Source organism: Carassius gibelio, chromosome B25 (assembly GCF_023724105.1).
Source record: "Carassius gibelio isolate Cgi1373 ecotype wild population from Czech Republic chromosome B25, carGib1.2-hapl.c, whole genome shotgun sequence".
NCBI lineage: Eukaryota > Metazoa > Chordata > Actinopteri > Cypriniformes > Cyprinidae > Carassius > Carassius gibelio.
Window position 1 is genome coordinate 11,942,875 of NC_068420.1, and position 23,367 is coordinate 11,966,241.

The following is a 23,367-nucleotide window of genomic DNA, read 5'->3' on the forward strand; positions in this document are numbered from 1 at the left end:
CTGTTAAATACAAAAAGGAGGATCATCAAACAATTAAGTTTTTTTTCATTCTGCTAAAAAGCATGATCAATTGCTGTCAACCTGACATTTTTGTTGAATATTGTTATACAATTCCAGACTTTAAAAAAAATCACATATATAAATAATTTAAATATGTAATAATAGTAAATTAAATATACAAATATTAAATTGAATCAGAATTAAAAAAATAATTTGAAAGAGTTATCTTATACTCAAATAGAGTAAAAACAGTAACATATTAATTTTATTACAATTTAAAGGAACGGTTTTAATATATTTTAATATATGCTAAAATGTCATTTATTTCTGTGATGACAAAGGTGAATTTTCAGCAGTCAATACCCCAGTCTTTAGTGTCACATGATCCTTTAGAAGTCATACAGGCCTACTAATTTCTTACATTTGTCAGACTCTGTTTCATGTCTCGTGTTGTGTTTTCCTGCCCCACATGCTCCAGTTTGATGTTTATGCCCTATTTGTTTTTTCCCGTTCCTGTCCTTATGTTAATTTGTTCCAGGTCTTCCCTGTTTAGATCATTTGATCCCAGGTGTGTCCCATTAGTTGCTGTGCATTTAAAGTATTTTCTGCCCCTCGTTGCCCATCCGGTGTTAACTTTTGTGTTCTCTGAGATTTTCCTGTGTTCCCGCTTTGAGATCATTAAAGTCTTTTTAAGGTATTTACTTGACTCTTAGTCTCCTCGCCCGTTCGTGCCCGTGTGAATCGTGACAGCATTATCAATGTACAAAACAGCTTACTTACAAGGCTCTTTCAAATATAATATGAAAATATTTGGTTTTATTTATTTATTTGTTACGTTTATTTATAAAGCACATTTCAAGCACAATGGTATACTTCAACATTTTTTACACAAAAGTGAGTTAAACCATACCCATAAAAACAATCACAAAAATAGGGAAAGAGTAAAACATTTAAATGATTAAAACATTGATTTAAAATGTATTAAACTAACAGTTAAGAATAAATTTAGGATACATAAAATACAATGCAGACAGCATACTTTTTGCACAATAAAAGTTTTTTTTTTAAATATATTTTTATGACGGCTTAGAAATGCTCATTATAGGAGGATGATTTAATACATTCCCACCAATCTGTCACATTCTGCTTATGGCAAATAGTTTAAACTTAATCAAACATGAAAGAAGAAGATAGGAAAAGATAGGAAGATTTGATACTTGCAAGTGCATGTGTTAGGGTGCGGCAGAAAGAGAAAGAAAGGATTTAACAAGCCCACTAAATGCCAATCAAGAGTGTAATGTATTACTTTTACTTGGCAATACAAATATTGACAATCAAGTTTTAAATATAGGTGCAACAGCCTGGGAGAACTTTGTTGACATGCCTTTTTGTAAGTGTTTCAGCTTTGCTCAGAGCTGTTTTCCTCTTTTTATCATGAAAGATTAGGCATGGCAATTGGGTCTATGAGCCGCTCTGTTATTAAATTTAATTAGAAATGTTTCTTTCTCAGGGGTTATGCAGAGTATCTGTATCACAAATATGAGCTGGCATTAAATGCCCACTTTGGCAAATCCACACCTCAAAAACGATTTAAAATTTGAAGCACATGGATACTGTCGTTCTTCGCTTAGGAAGTAATTTGTAGTGGTTTGTTTCAAAGTAAAAAGTTTAAGGCTTTTTTCTACATCAGGAACTTTAGCACTGCATTTCAATGGAGCCTCATCCTTAAAATATGTGGTTTAAGTGGAACTTTTCTTACAAAGACCTCATATGGAATCTAATGACTGGACCATTAAATGCAGGGCATAACGTTTCAGATGTTTGTTGTTAACATTTACATTTATGAATTTGTAAGACGCTTTTATCCAAAGGGATTTTACAGTGCATTCAGGCTATACTTTATTTTTTATCAGTATGTCTGTTCCCTAGGAGTTGAACCCACAAACTTTTGCGCTGCTAATGCAATGCTTTACCACTGAGGCACAGGGGTCCTATGATGCTACATGTTAAAGGAGTCATATGATGCTACATGCACTTTTACAAATTGTTTGAACTGAAATGTTTGTTGGCAACCACCCTTAAAAGATAAAAATCCACCCAGTGTTTTTTTTATCTGCTAAAATCTTTACCCCTTTCTCAAATCAAGCCGATCTCAGATGCCTGTCTGTGTGACATCACAAAAACAGGTCCCTCCCATAATAGTTTGATTGACATTGGTATTTCAGCACAGACTGGACTGGTGTCTTACCTTAGACCTGCCCTGAATGAGCTGTCCTCAGTTCGCCATTGTTTCAAACCCTGAGCAGATTTAGACAAGAATGTCTCCTAAGCGACTAAGGTGTTTTGTTGTTGGATGTAATATTGAACATAGCAGTTGTCATTTATCCCAACATCTGAACCACTGAAGACGCAATGGAGTACAATTGTTTTTGAAGTGAATGTGCCCCCGATCTACCTATATGCATCTTTGTTAGCTTGAATCATTCATGATGCAACTTCACCTACAGAAGAAGACAGTGCAAGGCTTTTTAATGATTCTTTGCAAATCTCTTTCCCAATAATGTGCTAAAATTAGCAAGTTCCATGATGTACGTAATCAGAAAAAGCAATCAGAACCTCAGAGAGCAACTCGGAAGAGAGGGGCGTGGTCAACAGAGCTCATTAACATTTGAAGGAAAATGCAACAAAACGGTGTGCTCTGAAAAGAGCTGCTTTTGACAAGGTAAAAAAAAGTCTTTTTTACACTACCATTGAGAAATTTTTAAACTATGTTACAGACTTTTCATTTAGACCTTAAAGGGGGGGTGAAATGCTATTTCATGCATACTGAGTTTTTTACACTGTTAAAGAGTTGGATTCCCATGCTAAACATGGACAAAGTTTCAAAAATTAAGTTGTACATTTGAAGGAGTATTTTTGTTCCCAAAATACTCCTTCCGGTTTGTCACAAGTTTCGGAAAGTTTTTTTTGAGTATGGCTCTGTGTGACGTTAGATGGAGCGGAATTTCCTTATATGGGTCCTGACGCACTTCTGCCGGAAGAGTGCGCGCTCCCGTATAGTGAGGCTGAGCAGCACAAACATTTCACTGATCAGAGCGATACACTGATCAGAGCGAGAGCGTCGCGAAAAGTCACAAAAGAAGTGTGTTTTTGGTTGCCAGGGCAAGACAACCCTGCACAGATTACCAAAAAAAAAAACAGCATTAAGGGACCGGTGGATGGAGTTTATTTTTACAGAGCATCAACGGAGTTGTGGGAATCACAAAAAAAGCAGTAACATATCTGTGAATTCTATCCAATCCATAAGCCTTAACCTGGCTGCACATTTGATATACCAACTGAATTAAGAGAAGGTTGATAAAGGAAGCATCAGGGTGAAACCATGACATTAATGTCCATTTTCGTGATTCTTATCATTAGGCCTACTCATCTGTTGTTTCCTCATACATGAAATGAATGTTCCACTTGGAATGCTTCGACAGTCTGGCAGAGGTTCTGTGTTTAGATAAACTTTAAGAGAGCCATGTTCACTGAGTTTCTCCATATTTAATTAAACGCTTAACCTCTAGTCATGCACTTAATTTATCATCCTCTATATGTCACATTGACTGTGGACATAAATTACTTTATAGAATTGAGAGTACTTGGCAGCTGGCCAAGCATTAATGATGGAAAAGTTCAGGTGAACTTTCAAATCTTTTTCTTTAAGTAGACTAACTTGTGCCAAAGAGCAATGCTCTGGCATGAAATAACCCTTGAGAATTAAAAGCAGTTATGTTGAAGTTAACCGGATACATATAGGACCTGTTAATAATTATAAATAATTGTCCCGTCCGTGAAAATACCGTGTAGGTACCGATGAAATGATTAATGAGAACGAATGCAGGGGATTAGGAATGCAGTACACGTCAGACGTCATGTTTCAACGTGCGAATTAACATTCAACGTTTATTCTAATTTTTTAAGAGTAAAAATCTGTGCTCTTTGGTAACATCTGCTTTCAGTGTAGAAACGTTCTCACGCAGTATTCATCAGGTGAGTTAACACAAAACAATGTTCTTACCTTCGTTGTAAAAACGCTGAATCCGGTTGTTTGTACATTCAAATCTACCAATAACTGCCAATAATTAATTTGCATAAAACGCGCTCAAACCATGTCCATATAAGGGCGGCTGGCTCGTGCTCACTCAACTGAGCATGCGCAGCAGGATAAACAGTTACAGGGCAACTAATTTAAACTTTTAATAACTAATTCAGTTTGTCATTGACGAACTACACGCTACAGTTTTTTAAATTTCTCATTTATATCAAATTAATTCTGAATTCTAATAAAGTAAAATTATAAACTATAAATATAATTTAATGTAAAATATTTAGCCTTTATATAACTGATTGCAGCATTAAATATTTAGTGCAACGGTATTGATGAAATCGTTGATGATTAATATGTGAAAACAGATTTAATGCACAAATGTTGAACTATTACACAATTGTTTCAGATTATATTTATAAAGGCCATTTGTTCTTTTGGGTAAGAGTCTGATATGAATACTTCTGCATAGCTATATAATACAAAAAAAAAAAAAAAAAAACATCAACATCATTGAAATATCAAGATAAATCTGATAGGAAGACACAACAATAATTTGGGCCCTGTTCTCAAATTAGCCTACAATATTGCACTCGCTGTAACCCACATATGAAACAGATGATTTTCATGTTATTTCTGAAAACCTCCAGGTAGAGGTGTCTAACATATTTTAGACGTGCAGCCAAACCCTCAAGGTTATCAAGTTACTCTTTTGAAATGATTCAATGGAATAGTGTGAAATTAATCAGCATTTTTAAAGACCAGGAAACAATATGAACACCCAGAAGTGCTCCTTTTGATAAAAGAAAACACCTCCTTTTAAACACCCTTTAACCTTCTGGGAATCAGAGTGATGCGTGGGGTTATATAATGAATTCTGTTGAAAGTTTTTTGAAGCACAGAATACATTTTACATTATTGTGGCGCACTGGAATTTTTTTTTAAAGCTACACATAGTAATGATATATTAAAAACTGGAAATGCATTATATATTTTTTTCTGCAAAGAAGGACAAATTACTACTTTTTAAAAGTGAATGCTAAATGCTTTGACATAAGATTTTTATTCAGAGCTTCTGTGTGATAAATGTTTCATCCAGGCCTGTCCTGAAATCAGTTTCAACACCCTTTGAGGTGCCCCAGTTTCACTTGAAATTTTTCTCTGGAAGCCTTTCAGGCCACCATGGTATGCCGCCAGTTATATCAGCTGGCAAAATTTCTAGCAAAACAACCTTTTGTATTTCAATCAGCATAGCAGCCAAGAAGACAGCAACCGATCATCGTGACATGATTCACACCGCAGCGCGACATTTATCTTCATCCTACTGCGTGTTCGCCTTAGTCATATCAGCCAATCTCAGGTTACTCATCCTCGGTTTTAAGCTGAATGTCATTGAACTGGTGTAAACCTGCCTGGTCTTTATCAAATCCTTTTGAGCCACGACACAAGCGCTCCTTGGGGAGCCTGTGAGAAATGCGGTGGTGTCCGAAAGCCGGGCGTGTCCACCTGCACCCCGTGAGGTGACGCTTCACGGTGGGGGACCCCTGAGGAGAACCCGAGCCTTTCCCCTCTGACTCATTAGACCTCTCCTCTCTTCTGTCACGCCTACACAACAGTGTCATCTCTCCCTCCATCCCAGCTCAGCTTTGGCCTCGTCCTGAGAGAAACCCCCCTTTTTCGTTCCTTCGTTGCTTACCGAGAGGCCACGGAGATCTCCATTACAACCTCCTGCCCAGAAACGCAGCTATTGGGAGGCGGCGGAGAAGGCCTTTCACAGGAGTATTACAGAACAGCGTCGGGCTCTGATAAGCCTCTGGTTACGGCCTCCAGGGACCCGACTCGTCCGTCTCCGCTACCCACCTGGGGGCGAGCGCTTTCTCTCGCGGCTGCAGAAAGAGCTTTGTAAAAGGCCAAAAAGCACACAACACAACTCTACTGGTAGAGGCTTTTAGTAACCCTAAACCACATGACCTGTGACTAAGGTCCTGTGCCGATTCCCACCGCAGAGAAAAAACGCACACAATTTAAATTCATAAAGACCTTTGTCGCACATTCAAAAGCCCTTTTTTTGTTAATGTACAAACTGTCACAGGAGAGGCTGGCATTCAGGGGGACAGGCTTATAGTGTCATCTGCCTGGGCTCTCAACCAGCGTACCAACCCACACAAATGGCGCTAATGCGATGCGAAGGGGGCCGCAGAAGGGCAGAGGCGAGCGAGCCGTAGACTGTTATGCAAAAATGCTTCCATTTTTATCTTTATTATGCATTCTGCAATATGGGTTCAAAATTCAAGAGACAGCAGAGTTTATTGTAGTGTGCCGAAGCGCCTGCATATTTGCGCAGCGGGAAGCCGCTGCCCACACAAGCACGGCAGGGAGAAATGACTGTCCATATATTCCTAACTTGCACATATAAACAAGTTTTGGCACTACTTCTTCCTAAACCCTTAAATTATGCCTAACAATGCTTGTTTCTTCTGTAATAGTTTTTTAGTGAGCAATGTAACAGAGTTAACAAGAAAATATTACCCTGCAGGGGTGTTTAAATGGCCTGGAGGATTTCTGCACAGCAGATTTACTTTCAGGTAGTGCCAAATACGCCACGGCAAGCAGCAAGGAGGCTGAACTTCTTGTTAGCTCAGAGTTGGGCCTAACTTTTACAACAGCTCCCTGATGGTATTTGATCAGTAGCTTTAAGTGTAGTGCATTTTCACTCCACAGGTTTTTTCTATTGATCCCATAAACAGCCTCTAACCAGTTGGGGGATTAAAATACTACACAAGTAGAAGCACTTAAAGGGATAATTTGGCTAAAAATTAATGTTTACTCACTTACTGGAATTAAAGGAAATTTGAACCCTAACCAGCCTACTCCTTTGAAATGATTCAATGGAATCACGTGATTCGTGTGATTGTGGCGTGTTATTTCCTAGTAAATGGAAAGAAAAGCTTTTTGAACCCATCAAATAACCACACAATCTTAAAGCAACTATTTGCTCAAAAATAAACATTCTCTTATTATTTTCCCACCCGCATGTGCTTACAAACTCACATTATTATTTATTTTCTTCTGTGAGACACAAAAAGGTCACACGTGGTCACTTTCTGTATAATAAAAGTGTAATAAAAAGTGAATGATTTGTTATTGAGGAGTAATACAAGGCAACATAAAACTGGCCCATATGTATCAGTACCTTCAAAGTCTTTTGAAGTCATACAATAGTTTTGTGTGAGAAATAATTAGTCTCATAAAACATTGCAAACGGATCACTGATTGAGTGGGCTTGAACTTGACTCCTTCAGAATGAATCATTCAGGATTAACCAATTCACTGAAAAAAAAAAAAAACTTCTCTCATGCGCCATAATGGAAGTCAAAGGCATTCAGTTGATACTTCCTTCTGCAAAAAGAAAGTAATCTGGGTTTGGATGAGGGTGAGTACGTGAGTAAACTGTCCTTTTAAATGCATCAGTACATTTTAAAAGGAAGTTTAAAAAAAAAGTCAATCCCAGAATGCTCAACTGTAATTATCATGGTTTTATTAGTCATAATGAGAAGTAAAGCCCATCCAGGCCTCAGCAATGGTGGATAAATGTACTTTATTCACATCTCATACATATATTTGCATATATTCATATAAAATACAGAATACAGTAGACTGTCACCCAGACAATGACTGGGCCACAATTCCTTGTTTACTTTTGGCACCCTGACTGGCTTCCTGACTTGCTGTGTTCTGCAGTCTTACAAATATGATGCAGGCTCCAATTGCGGCAGTTGGGACGTGCCAAATCTGAAAAAATCCTTGTACAGTTCCCTTGTACGTCCCTCTCATCTCAGCATCATAAAACAGAGCAACAGTGTCTTCTGACACTTCGCCAACATTCCCAGTAGTTTCAGGGCAGTGGTGGGAATTTCACTGGCTAGCTCAATATGGTCTGTGGTTTGTGTTTTGGGGGGTCTTAACTCCCATTTTCAAGGTTTTTTACACATAAAACGCCTACAACATGTAGGGATGTTCCCACATTTGAAGATTCCTATGGTGCAGCTTATCTTTCGCAAACGTATTGACTCTTTACATGGAACCTTATCAGGGCAAACAAATACGCCAAAGGAAGCTTCATCACCTTCTAGACAGACTGAAAACTCTGGTTCAGTGAGGTTCCCAAATTGCGTGTAAAAATGAATTTTGCATGTTTATAAACTGTGACCTCATGCTGTTACATTACCAGCACTGTCCCAAGCTACTCTGAGATGGTCTGAAGTGGTTTACTTTGATGGAAAAAAGCAAATACTTACACGGACACGCCCCATCGAGAGCTTCAAAATGACTTGGATTAACTGCATGAAAACACTACAATGAGACCTTTCCATTGCTGCCTATGTTAATACGAGTTTTTGTAAACAACCACCTTAACCAGGACAAGATATTACTCACCAAACGTCAACTTCACTTTACATGCTGTATCTTTAAAAAAAAAAAAAAAAAAAAAAAAAACTGTTGTGCACTAAGAAAACAAAGACTGGGCAGACAACAGGTTATTCCCCACAACACAGGATATAGATCATTACAACCAGTTGGAGAAAGCAGGGTACCAAATCAAATCAATCATATCAAATCATATCAAATCTGATCTCCTCTGAGTTTCGTCTCAAAATCATTAGCACTTGTCTATATGAGTTGTAGCTATCATAAATCAGTATGTACAGATTAAGCGCAAGCCATGTAAGACGTCAGATGTGAACATGCATAAATTGATTCGTACTCAGCAGGAGACCGAAGTCGGAACCGGAGCATGTTATGCTTTTCTTGGAAAAATCATCTGAAATGTCCTAAAGGAATTTTCTTGAATATAACTAGTGCAATATCATTATTATATTATTTTTTTCTCCGTAATAAATATATGGCTGGTTATCCAAAAAGAATCTTTACAGGGAGAGCCATGCTATGAAAAGGCACGAAAATACAAGTAGAAGCATATATGTAGGTTTTCTATTACTTCTAGCGAGATCTTACGATGGCATCCTGTATTCCAAAAAAGTCGCGTTTTGTGGTGTGAGGTACCGTTTTGTTTGACGTAATACTACTTGAGTTAGTTTTGACCCATATTTAAAGTCTGACTGATGCATTTCACTCTAGTATGGCCGTTTTTTTTTTCTACAAGCTATAAAACTCTAATGACTGTTGACAAAAGCTGAATGGTCTATAAAATTAGCAGCCACCAGAAATTTCCATATACTAAATGACGTCAAAAACACTGAAGCTGACTTCATAAAAAGCCGTAGTGTAAAACTAACTGCATAAATCATGGGTGTACTGATATATAGCTTTAACAACGCTTAAGGGCGTCTGTGAGGAGCTATAATGGTACTTAGAAGGTCGCGGCTAGAATGGACGTAGGGTTTATTGTCGAAATACACAAGCGATTAAGGATTGCTGGATATGTTTTAAGGTTGAGACAATCGGGGATTCGTCATCTCAATCGATATTTGATGCCATGCAGCTGTCATGTCATATTCAGAAAATAAATAAATTAAGTCCACACCACCAGCCTATTGTGACAATAAAAACAATTCACAAATCAGATGATACAATCTGAGAACGATTTTACTGATTCAAGCACTCAAAAAACTGAAAAGGCGTCTATCTGGACACCCAGACCAAAAGAAAGAGAGAGAACAAGGATGAAGAAAGAAATAAGGAGGTTGACCAGTGCAGCTGGAGGTAGTCAATTCTGCTTTAACTCCTTTTAGATAGCCATCTGCTCTCAAGCAACAATATGGCTGCCCTCCTTCTGAACTGCGACTCCTGCGCTCCAAAAACTGCGCTTGGGTATTTGATGCCTCCAGCTGAATCCAATGCCGTGTTGCTTTTGTTCTGTTTTTCATCGAATTCCTGCTGCACAGTCTCCTTGCAGTCTCCAAGAGGAGAAGGAAGCTTTAAAGAGCATGAAGAGCGACTCTCAGAAGTTCTCAGAAGAAGCAACTGTATCTACCCCGAAGGGCTCAGCAGTGGTTGATAAGAGAGGGCATCAGTTCTCAAAGAGCAGTTTGTTGCATCTCAGGCCAGTATACATCCTTCCTTCTAGAAGTTCGGTAAGAGAATCTTTCGGAGGTGGTGCTTGTTTGTTCCTGTCCGTTGTGCCGTCTGAAGGAGTGACTAAAATGTTATTAATGAGAAACAAAGTTTATGGCTGCGGCCTCTTTAAAAACGATGCTGTAAAGTAGGTTAAGTTGATACTTTATTTAGAATAAGAACATTATTTACCTGCTTTGGTTAAGCTGGGGCTGGATTTACACTGCAATGATAATATTTAATCTGTTTCTGGAAAAGGAAAACAGTAAGTTGGTGTTAACTGGTGTGTTTGAAACAGCTTAATAGGTAGGACAAAAATAGACCCCAAAAATATTTGGACACCTAAGCAAAAGGTGAAAAAAAGAAAAGAAATGCAAAACATTTCCCAAATTTAAATTAGTTAGGTTTCAGATCATAAAACTTTTGTTAAATATGATTTATTTAAAGGAATAGTTCACACAAAAATGAAAATTCTGTCATTGATTACTCACCCTCATGTCATTCCAAACCCATGAGAACAAAAATAATGACTTTATTCAACAGTTCGTCTCCTCCGTGTCTCCATTTATGAGAGTATCCACTGAACGTAAGCAGCGTATGCTGTTCTGTGTCAGCTGCGCCACATGGATACGTTGTTTTCATTCAAATCAAAGTGTAAACAATGTAGAAAACGTTATCTGTGTGTTTTTTTGTAACAATTTTTGTAACAATGCTGTCTATGGGAGGGTTAGAGAGCTCTCAGAATTCATAAAAATATTTTTATTTGAGTTCTGAAGATGAACGGAGGTCTTATGGGTTTGGAACGACATGAGGGTGAGTAATTCATGACAGATTTTTGGGTGAACTATCCCTTTAATATGCATTTCATTTTTTGAAGTTTTCAAATATTTTAGGACTCAATGGAAAACACATCACACTATGGAGACTTGAATATTTACTTTTCAGATATCTCCACATCTAACGGGGGTATATTGGCTTCCTCTCCTGAGAAAAGGGCGGGACCTTCTTCTGGACTCCTTTCAGTTTGTGAAGCATTTCTTCTAGATTTCATCTGCATTACAAAAGGAAAAAGAAAAATACCAATCAGGATTAAAATTGAAAAAGCTGTGATGCTGAAGGCTCAGCTGAGCACACCACCACACGTACCTTCCAGACCATGAGAAACACCACCACTGCGATGAGCGGGATGGCGAGCAGCGACATAAGACTGCTCTGCACAACTGTCGGAAGGAATGCCCCTACAGAAAAATAAGAATAGATTTATCAGGTTGCAAAGGTGCTTTTGTTGAACTGGCACAGACAGCAAGATTAACTTTCAACCTTTCAGATATATCATAGTACATCAGTTGAACTAAATCAAAAATCTGACCTGCATAACTGGATAATTCCCTTGAAATAAATTCGGAAAAAAACGGAAAAAAAAGTTGGATAGTGTTCCTCAAATAATTGGTAAAGGAATAAATTACTCAAAATTAGATTAAATTAAATTAAACTTCAGTTAACATTTAATGTTTCCTCTATGGATAGTGTTTGGCTTGTGGGATAGCCATCTTCAAATAAATGTTACAAAATAAAATAAAAAAATGATAAATGTATAATAAATTTACAATAAAATTATAAACTAAACTAAATGCATTTCTGTCAACATTTATTCAACATCATTTCTTATTTCTTTGGCTAGCTGGAAAGCGATTTTCAAATGAATAAAATGTAAAAATAAAATAATAAAATAAAATCTGCCATCATTTACTTCATGCTGTTTCTCAATTCCTCTATAAAACATAAAATGAGGAATTCTGAACATGTTCGCAAGGATTTTCCATTACAATGAAGGTGAATGGCGTCTGAACAACAAAAAAAAGAACAAAGTGGCCCAATACTTGTCTGCCAGCCTGCCATGAAATGTCTTTACTTTCAGTGGATATTTTCTGTTTATGCAACACAAATCTCTTTGATTTTTGGACCTTGAAAGCCTTATTCCTTATGAATTTCCATCATAAGATGGATAAAGGATAAAGTCACGAAGGTTTGGAACAACATGAGGGCAGGTAAATGATTTATTTGGTTTTGTTTTTCCTTTTTGGACCTACTATCTCTCGTATGCATAAAGAAGTGATGACTGAAGACATTTATGTGATAACTCACCTTTTTCGGGGTCATCAGGCAAACCGTTATGTTTCTCTAGAGAAAGACAGAAACAGAGAAGCATTAAGTCTCAGATAGAAACCGTTCATTGTTACATGCTTAAAAAGTCCGACACAATCTCCTTTTCTCTCCGCCCCATGAATGATCTGATCTGTTCGCTTTTAGAAAGAAAGAGCTTGCGCTTGGGAAGATCTGAAGATTGCTCTGTAATCAACATGGTGACAATTGGACTTCGATTCTGCTCTCCCTTTCATGCTGTTCACTAGCGCCTCTTGGTTTTGAAACTCAGCTGAGACTCTGTCATAATAGCACTGACAAAAACATGTTGCCTCTCTTGTTTTGTCCAGCGGCTTCGTTTGAAAAGGCGTGGAACACACACACAACATGTGCAAAATTGCAACCAAAGCTGCCACAAGAGATATGATTTAAAAGCGGGTGTTAACATCTAAAACCTCAGTTGCAAATGGGCGGCCCTCCACAAACGACATTCTATGGTTTCTCAAAAGCTTCATTGAAAAGGAAACAGACAACACTCCACAATGTGTAGACCATGCCTTCGCAAGGCCTTTAAGACTGATTGTGTCGGACATGCACCTCACCATTTGTACTATGTTGCACTGACGTTGACGACGCTGTGGCAGCTGTCGTTACTGTTGTTTCTGTAGATGTGGGGCATGGCGGGGGCTCGCAATCCTCGGCATCTCTCGACGAATTGGCAGTGTTGAAGAAGTCCTCCACAAATTCAAAATACTTTGCCGTAAGCCACATCTCATCTATGTAGTGACAATCGAATTCTAGCATTGAATCCTCCTGAAGAAACAGAAAAAAATGGTTTCCATTTACAAGTGGATCATATGTTGTGATGATTTATTTATAATTTTCAATAGACATTTAAATAAACAGAAAAATTTATTAGAAAAAAATTAATTGTTATAATAAATATTCATTTAAAAAAATATTTAAACTATTCTTAAAGCATAAAACCTTAATAAAACATACCAGGTTTTGCACTGCTTTACAAATGAATGATCAACGGAATTATTTTTCCAAGTGGTTTTACAAACCTTGGCCATTGGCTGCAATTTTTTTTTACTTAAAAATAAGAAAAATAAATAGTTTTAAAAATAGATTGAATAAAAGATAAAGATAAACATATACATTTCAATAAAGAATATTCATTTTATAGATTTTTTTTAAAATTTGATTAAAAAAGAAATCAATAAAACCTTAATAAACGATACCTTTAATAAATAAAAACTAATTTCTACTAATTGTACTGTTTTTTTCTAAATCGTTTAACAAAAGTTCATCATTTACTGTGTTATTTATAGAATTGATTTTTATAATTGACAAGCCAAACTTGTAACACAAAAACAAAACATACTAGATATATTAAGATTTCTGCATGAAACAAACTTCTTATTGTAATCACTTTGTTGAGGTAACTTACCAAGCCATGTCCTATGTGATACCGCATCTCTTGCAGTATTTGAACAAAAGTGCCTATATTATCTTTATTGGAGGATATGTTCCCAAACTTCTGCGCCAGGCCTTTTAAGCTCACCTCCAAGTGAAATACATTTAGCTTCACCCAGCACATATCACTCTTGAAGAAAAACAAAAGACAATACTACATTATCACCATGTTTGCTTTTATTACCCTGAACGATTCAATGAAACCGAATAATAACAACTCACCACTTCTTTAGGTATATAACGTAATGTAATCTTGTAGTCTTTTGGAATATTCTGTTTCTAATAGGAGAGAAGAAAAGCCAGTTCTAAGTGCCAAAAACTACAATGAAGATGGTCATTTTATCATCGATAAAGATTCAAAAATTTTACTTTACAAGTATGTAGTCACAATGTAAACATGGAATTACTCTAATTTGCTTTATAACCTTGGCTTAGGTTTAGATATGGAAGCCGCAAACATATGTACTTCAAAAGATTTTAATGACTGGTTATTAACATTTCAGCATATGGCACGCACAGTGATTTGGCATCATACTCTGTAAATATTTTGCTAAAGAAAAGCAAATGCCATTAAACAACTCGCATGTTCCAACAAAGCGATAAACCCAATAATCCTTTCAGGCTGATGATTTTTGATGATCCTAAAAAGACCGTCTGCAGCGAAGCATTTGTTTTATGTATATGACTCTATTATCATACTTTGAACCATATGTCTAGGGCTTTCATTCCAACACACATGAAATAAATTTCAGCTCTTTCCCCCCAGAGCATCGGTAAATCAGCCCTCGCTGTTGTCTTTCACAAAATAGGCTGGGGAAAAAGCAGCACCGGAGAGATAAGAATGTCCGAGCTCTTACCAACAAAGAAATTTTCTTGATGTCATCTGTAATGGGATTTCCTATTTCACTGGAATAGGCAGCAACTGTCAAGTACAGCAATAAATGGACACAGGTGCATATCCAAATCTGAAAAACAAGAGGTCAGAAGATCAGTCTAATTGATTGTATCAAAAATCTTGTAATAACACAGATCTGCTTGTGTCCTAATTTCTAAACTCATTATTTGGAGGAGTATTAGGTAAAACGGAAAATGTTTTCACTGCTATTTTGAGAGCAACCGGGTCAGTTTTGATATAATAAATGAGCGTTTTTGTCTAGCAAAGTCTCCTTCCCATCCGCCGCTATAAAGCTTGTTGTCCCATGGTGGCTTAGAGCTTAAAGCTTTTGCTCCCCTCTTCCCAGACCTGCTATTTGAGCTTGTTGCATAACATGAGGCAGATTTGCTCTTAACCCTGCTTACAAGGGTGATCCCAGACAAACAATGCATGAGCCTTGTCGGGAGAAATGGGGCAGTGATTGAAAGAGAGGGGGAGTGGAGCAGAGGTGAAGAGCAGACTCATCTGAGGACAGGCTGTTTAGCTGTGAGAGTGAAAAATTACAAAATTGATGCTCTGCATTACATATTTTCAGAAATTAGGCTGGTTTTGGGATCACGTGATCATGATTGGATGCATTTCTCGTGAGGCATTTACATTCAAAAGCAGCTACAATATAATGTTTTTAAAGTCTCATTTTTAAACTGATCATGAATTAAACTTTTCATGAATAATGTATATTTCTGGTCTTACTGTATAAGATTAATCGGTGTATGCTATCCCAAAGTTCAGTTTTTTCATTAAAATGTAACAATACTGTTGTTTTAGCAAACTCGCATTCTGTTTAGCTATTGTTTTAGTAGCACTTTATTCTTTAGCAAACTAGCATTCTATTTTGCCATTGTTTTAACAAACTTGCATTCTGTTTAGCTATTGTTTTAATATATTAGCACTTTATTTATTCCTTTAGCAAACTAGCATTCTATTTTGCTGTTGTTTTAGCAAACTAGCATACTATTTAACCATGTTTTAATAAAATAGTATTCTATTTAGCTGTTATTTTAGCAAAATAACATTTTATGTAGCCATTATTTTATCAAACTAGCGTTTCATTTGTTTGAGCAAACCAGCATTCTATTTACCTGCTGTTTTAACAAAATATTTAGTCATTGTTTTAGTAAGCTAGCGCTCTATTTACCTGCTGTTTTTTCAAATTAGCATTCTGTTTAACTGTTGTTTTAACAAACTAGCTTTTATCTCCATGCTGGTACATAATGTCCACTTTTCATTGTTCAAAATCAAACAAAATAAAATCACACACTATTCTTTTTCTCAATAGTGGTAATCCTGATTCTCCCAGAGTGTCACACTAAGTAAAATATATTGCGAACCACAATTTACTTTGACTTGAAAAGTCAAAGACATTATAAAATGCAAAGCTAGTGACAAGATATTCAAGAAAAATGTATGGTACAACTTAATATACCAAACATATTTCACCTAATTATGAATGATTGGAGTAGGGGTGCCTTAAAGGTGATGAATTTACAGACTGAATAAAAACAGTACAAAAGTTAAAGCTAGGGAGGTCATAAGATTTTAAAGCATATCTATACATTTATAATATATATAGTTTTGATTTCCCCATTACGAGTTTCCAAAATGCATCTTTCCAACCATCTCTTCTAAAAATGTTCTTCCTGGTTAAACAGGGAATGTTTATTTGCATCTAACTATAAATAAGACTGGCCTCATGTAAATGCTTAGATCTTGTTTTGAATTAATGGACTGCAATATATAATTCAAAGCGAACTATACTTGTACACATGACAGCATCTGAAATTTAGTATGCACTCAAACTGGCAGTAAATATATTGCATTGAGTATTTCAGACAGCATCACCAGGGACTGTAGAGATCCCTTGCGTGTTGTGAACCAGATGAGGATTTGTTGAAATTTGATAAAAGAAACAACACATGGAAGCCCAGATGTTTCATTGGTTATATTATCCATAATTTGACTTCCTCCAAGACTTTAAAGTCCCTTCATAGCCAAGAACTATGATTTCAGCAAGTACTTCGGACACAACAACAAACGTCTGCCTGTCTCCTATTTAAATGTCAACAATTCAAACTCACTTGTGCTCAAATTCCGCTCTGACTGCCATAAATCAATAGACTGTAAGAAAAGCCAACCACTCATCTGATCAACTGAACAACATGTTACTCCCAAATCACTGGCAAGAGCTGACTAACGCAGGAGCGTTTAAGTCATTATAGGTGTGTGTGTGAAAGTGTAGGCGTCTCCTAAATACTCCTACAATATGTGGTCAATTGTAGAGTATATAGCTTCATATTATTATACCCTATCCCAGAATGCACTAAAATGTGCTTTGTGTATAACTCATTTATCAAGTTAATACAAAAAAAGTAATTACTACCCCATAAATCACAAATACAACTTTGTTTCTCATCGTTACTCTGCAAACCACATTTTCCCCTCATAATTACAACTGCATATCCTGCATCACTAGCTTTTTGTCCCACTTAACTGCGACTTTATATCCTACAGTGTGACTTTATAGCTCACAAATGCGACTGCTTCTCTTAATTGTGAACTTTTTATTTCACAATGTGACTTTGCCTCTATGAAGCGCAAATGCAACTTTTTTCCCTCGTAACAGCGACTTTATATTTCACAATTGCAGCTTTGTTTCTCACAATTATAAAGTCACACTGAAGATATAAAGACACAAAGAGACATCAATTTTGCCAGGCTTTAATAGGACATTGAACAGACTGTTGTATTACAACCACAAAAAAAATCTTGAAAGTGTTAGCTTGCTACAACATGTCAAATTAGAGGTCACTTTCATTTAGCCAGACAAAGGAGATGTGAAGCAGAACAAGATCTCATTATGGCTGACCATGAGCTGGACTGACCACCGGCAGAGTGAAAAAAAGAGCAACAACTCAACCCTCCCTTTTGAACATCATGTTAACAGGAGCTCTCTCGACTAGAGATCATTGCCAGTCATGTTGACCAGACACTTTGATCGCTAGGGTTTATTAACTTTGCAAGCTCCCCAGACGGACATACAAGCTCATTCTGAACAATGTACCATTCACTACATAATACTATTAGCGAGAACAGAGCACATGGTGCCAAAAAATATGTCTAGTCATCTATCATCCTTCTTTTCATCTTTTCACAGTCTATGTCACGATATCCCATGGTGTATTTCAGTCTAACACTTCAAAAAACAGGCAGAATCTCAATGACTGATATTAGCTAGCCTGTAAGACAAATGCTAACACTACCTGCTAACGTGTGGTGTGGGAAAAGCAATGTTGTCTCTAGTTTTGTAAATCAATGTGATCTACTTACGTAGGTCATAGTAGTAAGAGGACAAATATCAGCAGCCAGAAAACTAGAATAATCATTTCAGACTTAGTTGAATAGCCAGCGACCAGTATCCACTCATAAACCACTTAAATTAAATTTGCTTCCGGAAATTGCCCTCTGTCTGCCCGTGTCCATTCATGTGCACTTTACAAACCTCTGGCTAACCGAATAAACACTAGCTAAAGATGCTATCAAATGTCCCAAACAATATGCTTTCTCACGTTGCCAAGAATGTCAAATTCTTCCACGGCAGCCATGACTCTACTCTTCTGTTGATCGTATTGATTATTTCTTCAATGGGGTTAGTCAGCAAAGTCAAAATCATTGGGTGCTGCTAAACATCTCAAACCAAATGAAACAACAGGAAAAGACATAGCGGATTTATACTAGCTGATGAGTGTTTGAATAGAGGACAACAGTCCACAGGAGTCCAATGAAATGTGATCTGGCGATTTTATAGCTAATTTAAGGGAGTCTATAGACTGGGTGGGAACAACAATTACAATAGCCTGTGCTGGATGGAGGCCTTGTTCAGGAAATAACCAAGAAAAGTAGATATGCTAATGGAACCCACCCAATGCTTTTAAAAGAAAACGCTGAGAACATTATTTCTGAGAGAAAAGAAACGCAAAGATATTATTGCAAAATGATTCATTTTCAATCACTAATTGAACCAGGCAATGAAAAGCTACTCGAGGTAAACCAATTTCTGCAATAAAACAACAGACTAATGGAACACATAATAGAGAACCAATAGAAAACCAATGAGAATCATATTATACGTTAGGAGTTTACTTTTATTGACATATTCAATTTAAAGAGGGCGCCAGTGAAAGCAAGAGATTTATTTGCCGCTCCAATGATTTCATTTTTTTATCATTGGGTTCAATTCACTATAGGGATTCCATTATACAATTAAGCTCTTTCCAAACATGGATGAAGTTTTATTCTTTTTTGTGAATGGCCATCCGTTACTGAAAACCTTTTTATTTGGACTAGGCTTAACAGTGTCAAAGCCAGGTGTGTGTCAAATGCCATGTAAGGACTAAAAGGATACGGAAACTAAGTAAACAGGTCAAAAGGCCTAATGGAATGGTGTTGTTGATAATGTTCAGTTAAATTATGGTTTAAACCTGCATTCCTCTTTCTGGTCTTTTATCTCCGGAAAGGCTTGCTAGACTTATTTCAAACCACTTATTTATGTATTAACTTATTAATGTTCCAACTGTGTTTGGATTACCTGGTAATCGATTTAATATGTAGTGGACTTCTTCTTATTGCTTTCCTTGGTGTAAAGCTCTAAACTCCACAAGTTATCTTTACAGCACATGATCATCAGATCTATTGATTCTAAACATTGTCACACTTAGACACAACAACACACTGCTGCATATCAGTCCAAACAGGAAACAAAAAAAGAATTACATAACAAAACCATTCCTAGTAAAATCCAGAAAATGGTGTTACTAATTACCTTTGACCATACGGTCAAGATTTATCCATGAAATATTAATGACAGACAATTTATGACTATTATCAAATTTTTTTATAAAGTTGAAATTAAATTTCCAGCTTACACACAAGCATATGCCATTGTTTCACAACCTTGTAGTTTGTTCTAGCAGTCTTGAAAGATTTATGTTGTCCCTAAAACCAGTTTTGAAGACTGTGAATAGGATTACTGTTTAAGTTGCATCTGTAGCTCATTTAATTTACTGTGACTTCACAGCTTAAGAGCTAATATAAATGTCTTCACTTTTCCATGTCTAATTTCATAGGCTAAACATGCTAATCACATTTATACGTTTAATTCAGGCCGTGCGCAAAAATGTCAACTGATTATATAGCTGCACTGTATTAACTGTGTTGAACTATGCGCTTATTGAGAAATTACCAGACAGAAATTGGGTATGACCCCTGAAGAGGAAAACCAGCAAAATACCAAGTTTTCAGCTACTTAAAGATTGCTAGGTTTTGATGCATAACACTTCCTCATTGTCAATCTGCAAACTGTCACTAACTTATTTTTGCCTTTGGGCTTGGCATATGATTGAAGGCGTTTTGCTTTCATGCTAAATGTTTCACATAATCGAGCCTCAGTTTTGGCAAAGGGGTCCATATATGTCACGTGTGATGATAAAGAGCTGTACAATTGGTTCAATGATTATTCACGTACTAGGTTTGGTTTCTTAACCGCAGAATACTGTACACTGAACTGAAGGCATTCACACAACACTTTCATCATACATTAAATTATCTCCAGTAGATTAACCACACAAATCAAATGACTCAGAAATCAAAACTGTCACGTGTATGAGCTAGCTTCCCTGAGTTTATGTTTGCAAATGATTAACTTTATTTAACTTAAGGTTGTAAGACAAGGTTAAAAGCTCTGAGATTTGAATACATTGGCAGGTGTGTCAAACCAGTAAATGTACTTTCAAAACCACCAAAGTTTGACATAAATAATATGTGCTTAATAATAAAGTGTTTTATTGAAGCATCATTAGAATGCACTAACATTTTGAGGTGATATGCTTGTGGAAGACCAGAGTTCAAATCAAGCCTCAGCCGTTTCCCCATCCTGGTCTATAATTTGGCCTCTCTCTTCATTTACTGCTTCTCTATTACTATCTATCAATAAAATAGCAGAAATGCACCACAAATAAATCAAGTATTTAAAAAACATATGTGTTGGTGAGCAGAACACGCTAATTTATCATCGTAGAGTTGATGCAAATTCCCATCAGGGCTAAGAAGGTGCAAGGTAAATGACTTCTGACTCTTCATACATCAATATTAACTATGCATTATTGAAATTTTAGTATATTTACAACATGGCAAATGTTCATAATTTACAATACCCAAAAGCAAGCGCAGAGCCTCGCCTAGTTCACTTTAAAGCAAAAGAAGCATTAGTGATGCTGTCTGTTATAAACCCTGGTGCATTCTAAGTATCCCCACAGTTAATGAAAACCATTTCTCCTGGCTTATTTCCTGTTTTACAACGTTTCCAAGACTGTGAGTAATGTACCAAGAACATCTAGTTCGTATAAAATATATGCATGTAAATGTTTCGCGTTAACCACTTGCGTAAACGTCCAAAGGTCATGTCGATTTATCAGTTTTAAATCACTCTTATCTGCCTTTTCGAGGACTTCATATTTATCGATCATGTTTTAATGGTCATATTGTTCACATATATCATCGAGAGCACACAGATCATCGAAGCCCAAATATTATCTTTGTTAAACGACAACGAAAGCTGATTTTGACCAGATCGAATTATGGACGTCTCACCACATCGTAAAACACTAGAGCCAACTAAAATCGAACACTTAAGCTTATTATTATTATGTCTTTTAAAGTTGCAAGTTGCACTTCTTTTTTTTTAAACTCAGACAATGCAAACTGAGTAGATATATTGACGAAAAACGGATGTGACAAGTTAAATGGATGGAAACAAACACGCTGGAACAGTTTAATAATGTTCACCTCAGCGAAAGTTATTTTAAATAATAAACTATTACTGTAACTAGTCCTTCCACACCCCCACCTACTAATTAAGTGCGCGCATTTAGCGTCTTAAAATACTTAAAAGCTCAACGATGCGAGAAAGTCTTTTCAGACTGTCGCATCAATATGTTGTAATATAAAACACGCTATTGTGTTTATTAACATTTCCCTCAGTTACGCTCTGCAGACAGTGCATTTTTGCAAGCGCACGTAGCAAAAAAACTAAAGCAAATCACATATGATTCAAGTTAAATTACACGCGTCAAAGCAAAATCCGTTCACTTACGTTTGACTTCTTCATATGGAACGAGAGGAGTAACTCCAATGTCAGCGAAACCCTATTTTATCTTACTTCGGCGGGCAGGGAAAGGGTTCTTTTCATCCCAAAGGTACATATCCAAAATCATCATAAAGTAGAATCCAAGTCGGGAGGGAAAGAAAGTCACCTAAATGAGCGTAATGACGGTAAGTATCCAGGTAGACGCTTCATACCGCACGATGGTGAACGGAAGGCTGCGGAAAGAATCAAGAGTTTTTTTCCCAAGAGCAAAGCCTTTTTATCGTGTGACTCCCGCCCACCCCAGTTTCTCTCGTTCGTCTGCAGCCCTTGGGTCTCACTCAGTCGATTTCACAATCACTATCCAATCGTCCAACTGAGATTCATATGATGACAATGTTTTTCTACTAATTTTCGCAGGATGGAACCTCTTGTTTACGGATCGTCTCGACTGTATAATAGTTTGTTTTGCAGAGAAAAGATCTCTGGCGCTGGACTGTTTTTTTTTTTTTTTCTCGAGACGTTGAAGAAATGCTTAGCGTTTGTTGGTATCGTGCATGTTTAATCCATCTTATCTTCGTCTAACTATACATCAAAACTGCTTAACTATGACGAAGACCGAAACATGCTTTGGTTTGGCTTAATTTAATTTTGTTATTATGGAAACATAAGAAATGAGGCGCAGCTGACAATTCAAAGTCTCTCGAACGGAAAATTTAGTGAAAACCAGCAGCCGCTGTATCATCTTCACGCGAAGGCTCTTTGGTGGTTTCATATTGCACATACTTGATATTTTATCAAATATGCGAATCAAATGTGTTCGAATCCCACGTGTTTGACTTTTCTGTTTCATCTGTGGTCGAATGTGACAGAAGTGCGAGAACACTGAGGTAAACAGTGACATCTACAGCAGTAGTAGGCTACAATAGCCTACAATAAGGGAGACTGCGGAAAACTGTTAAAAATGTTACCCTCTAGGAAAGTAGAAATTAGATGGAGGCAAAACCAATAAGCAATAGGACATTTCAAATAAAATGTGAGATAAAAATTAAGAAAAAGTAATGCTCTTTTACAAAATTCACATTTTGCTGCAGACAGGAGTCACAGGACAGCTTTAATATTCAGAATATTTAATTGGAATTAAACACATTTTTCATTTGCATCTCTCACAGGCAGCTTGTGGTTCCTTTTTCAATATTACATCACACTCAAGACTCAATGTGGAAAATTAAAAGTACAGAATGTATGAAAAAATGAAATGTTTAAACATTCTTTTAAAAGTTTAATAAGAATGTTAATCAATGTGAACGCCAATATAATATAATATCATATAATATAATGTTTGGTCTTTTGAAAACCCTACATATATTATAATTTTATATTAATCAATCTATATATGGGACATTCTTTAAAGGTAGGGTACGCAATTCTTTAAAAACGCTTTAGAAAAGGTCTCAGGTTACAAATGTACAGTAACCATAGTTCCCTGAGTAGGGAACTAGACACTGC

The 23,367-nt window shown here is 36.6% G+C and overlaps 1 protein-coding gene across 1 annotated transcript; it reads right to left on the minus strand.

Annotated features, from left to right (window-relative positions):
* Positions 1–7,611: 7,611 nt before the first annotated feature.
* On the minus strand, positions 7,612–22,211 carry LOC128014701 (kit ligand). Its single transcript, XM_052598406.1, has 10 exons — positions 21,868–22,211; positions 14,644–14,751; positions 14,009–14,065; positions 13,761–13,916; positions 12,910–13,120; positions 12,311–12,346; positions 11,312–11,403; positions 11,104–11,216; positions 10,358–10,414; positions 7,612–10,249 (listed from the first exon to the last, which is right to left on the minus strand). Exons 1-9 carry the CDS (start codon positions 21,880–21,882, stop codon positions 10,384–10,386), a joined length of 819 nt encoding a protein of 272 aa, XP_052454366.1. The 5' UTR covers positions 21,883–22,211; the 3' UTR covers positions 7,612–10,249; positions 10,358–10,383.
* Between the last annotated feature and the right edge of the window lie 1,156 nt (positions 22,212–23,367).

Coding starts and splice junctions, on each gene's coding strand:
- LOC128014701 (XM_052598406.1), bottom strand. Junction 14,066..14,643: donor TCAAGAAAATTTCTTTGTTG/GTAAGAGCTCGG, acceptor CTCTCCTATTAG/AAACAGAATATTCCAAAAGA. Junction 12,347..12,909: donor AGTGCAACATAGTACAAATG/GTGAGGTGCATG, acceptor GTCTTTCTCTAG/AGAAACATAACGGTTTGCCT.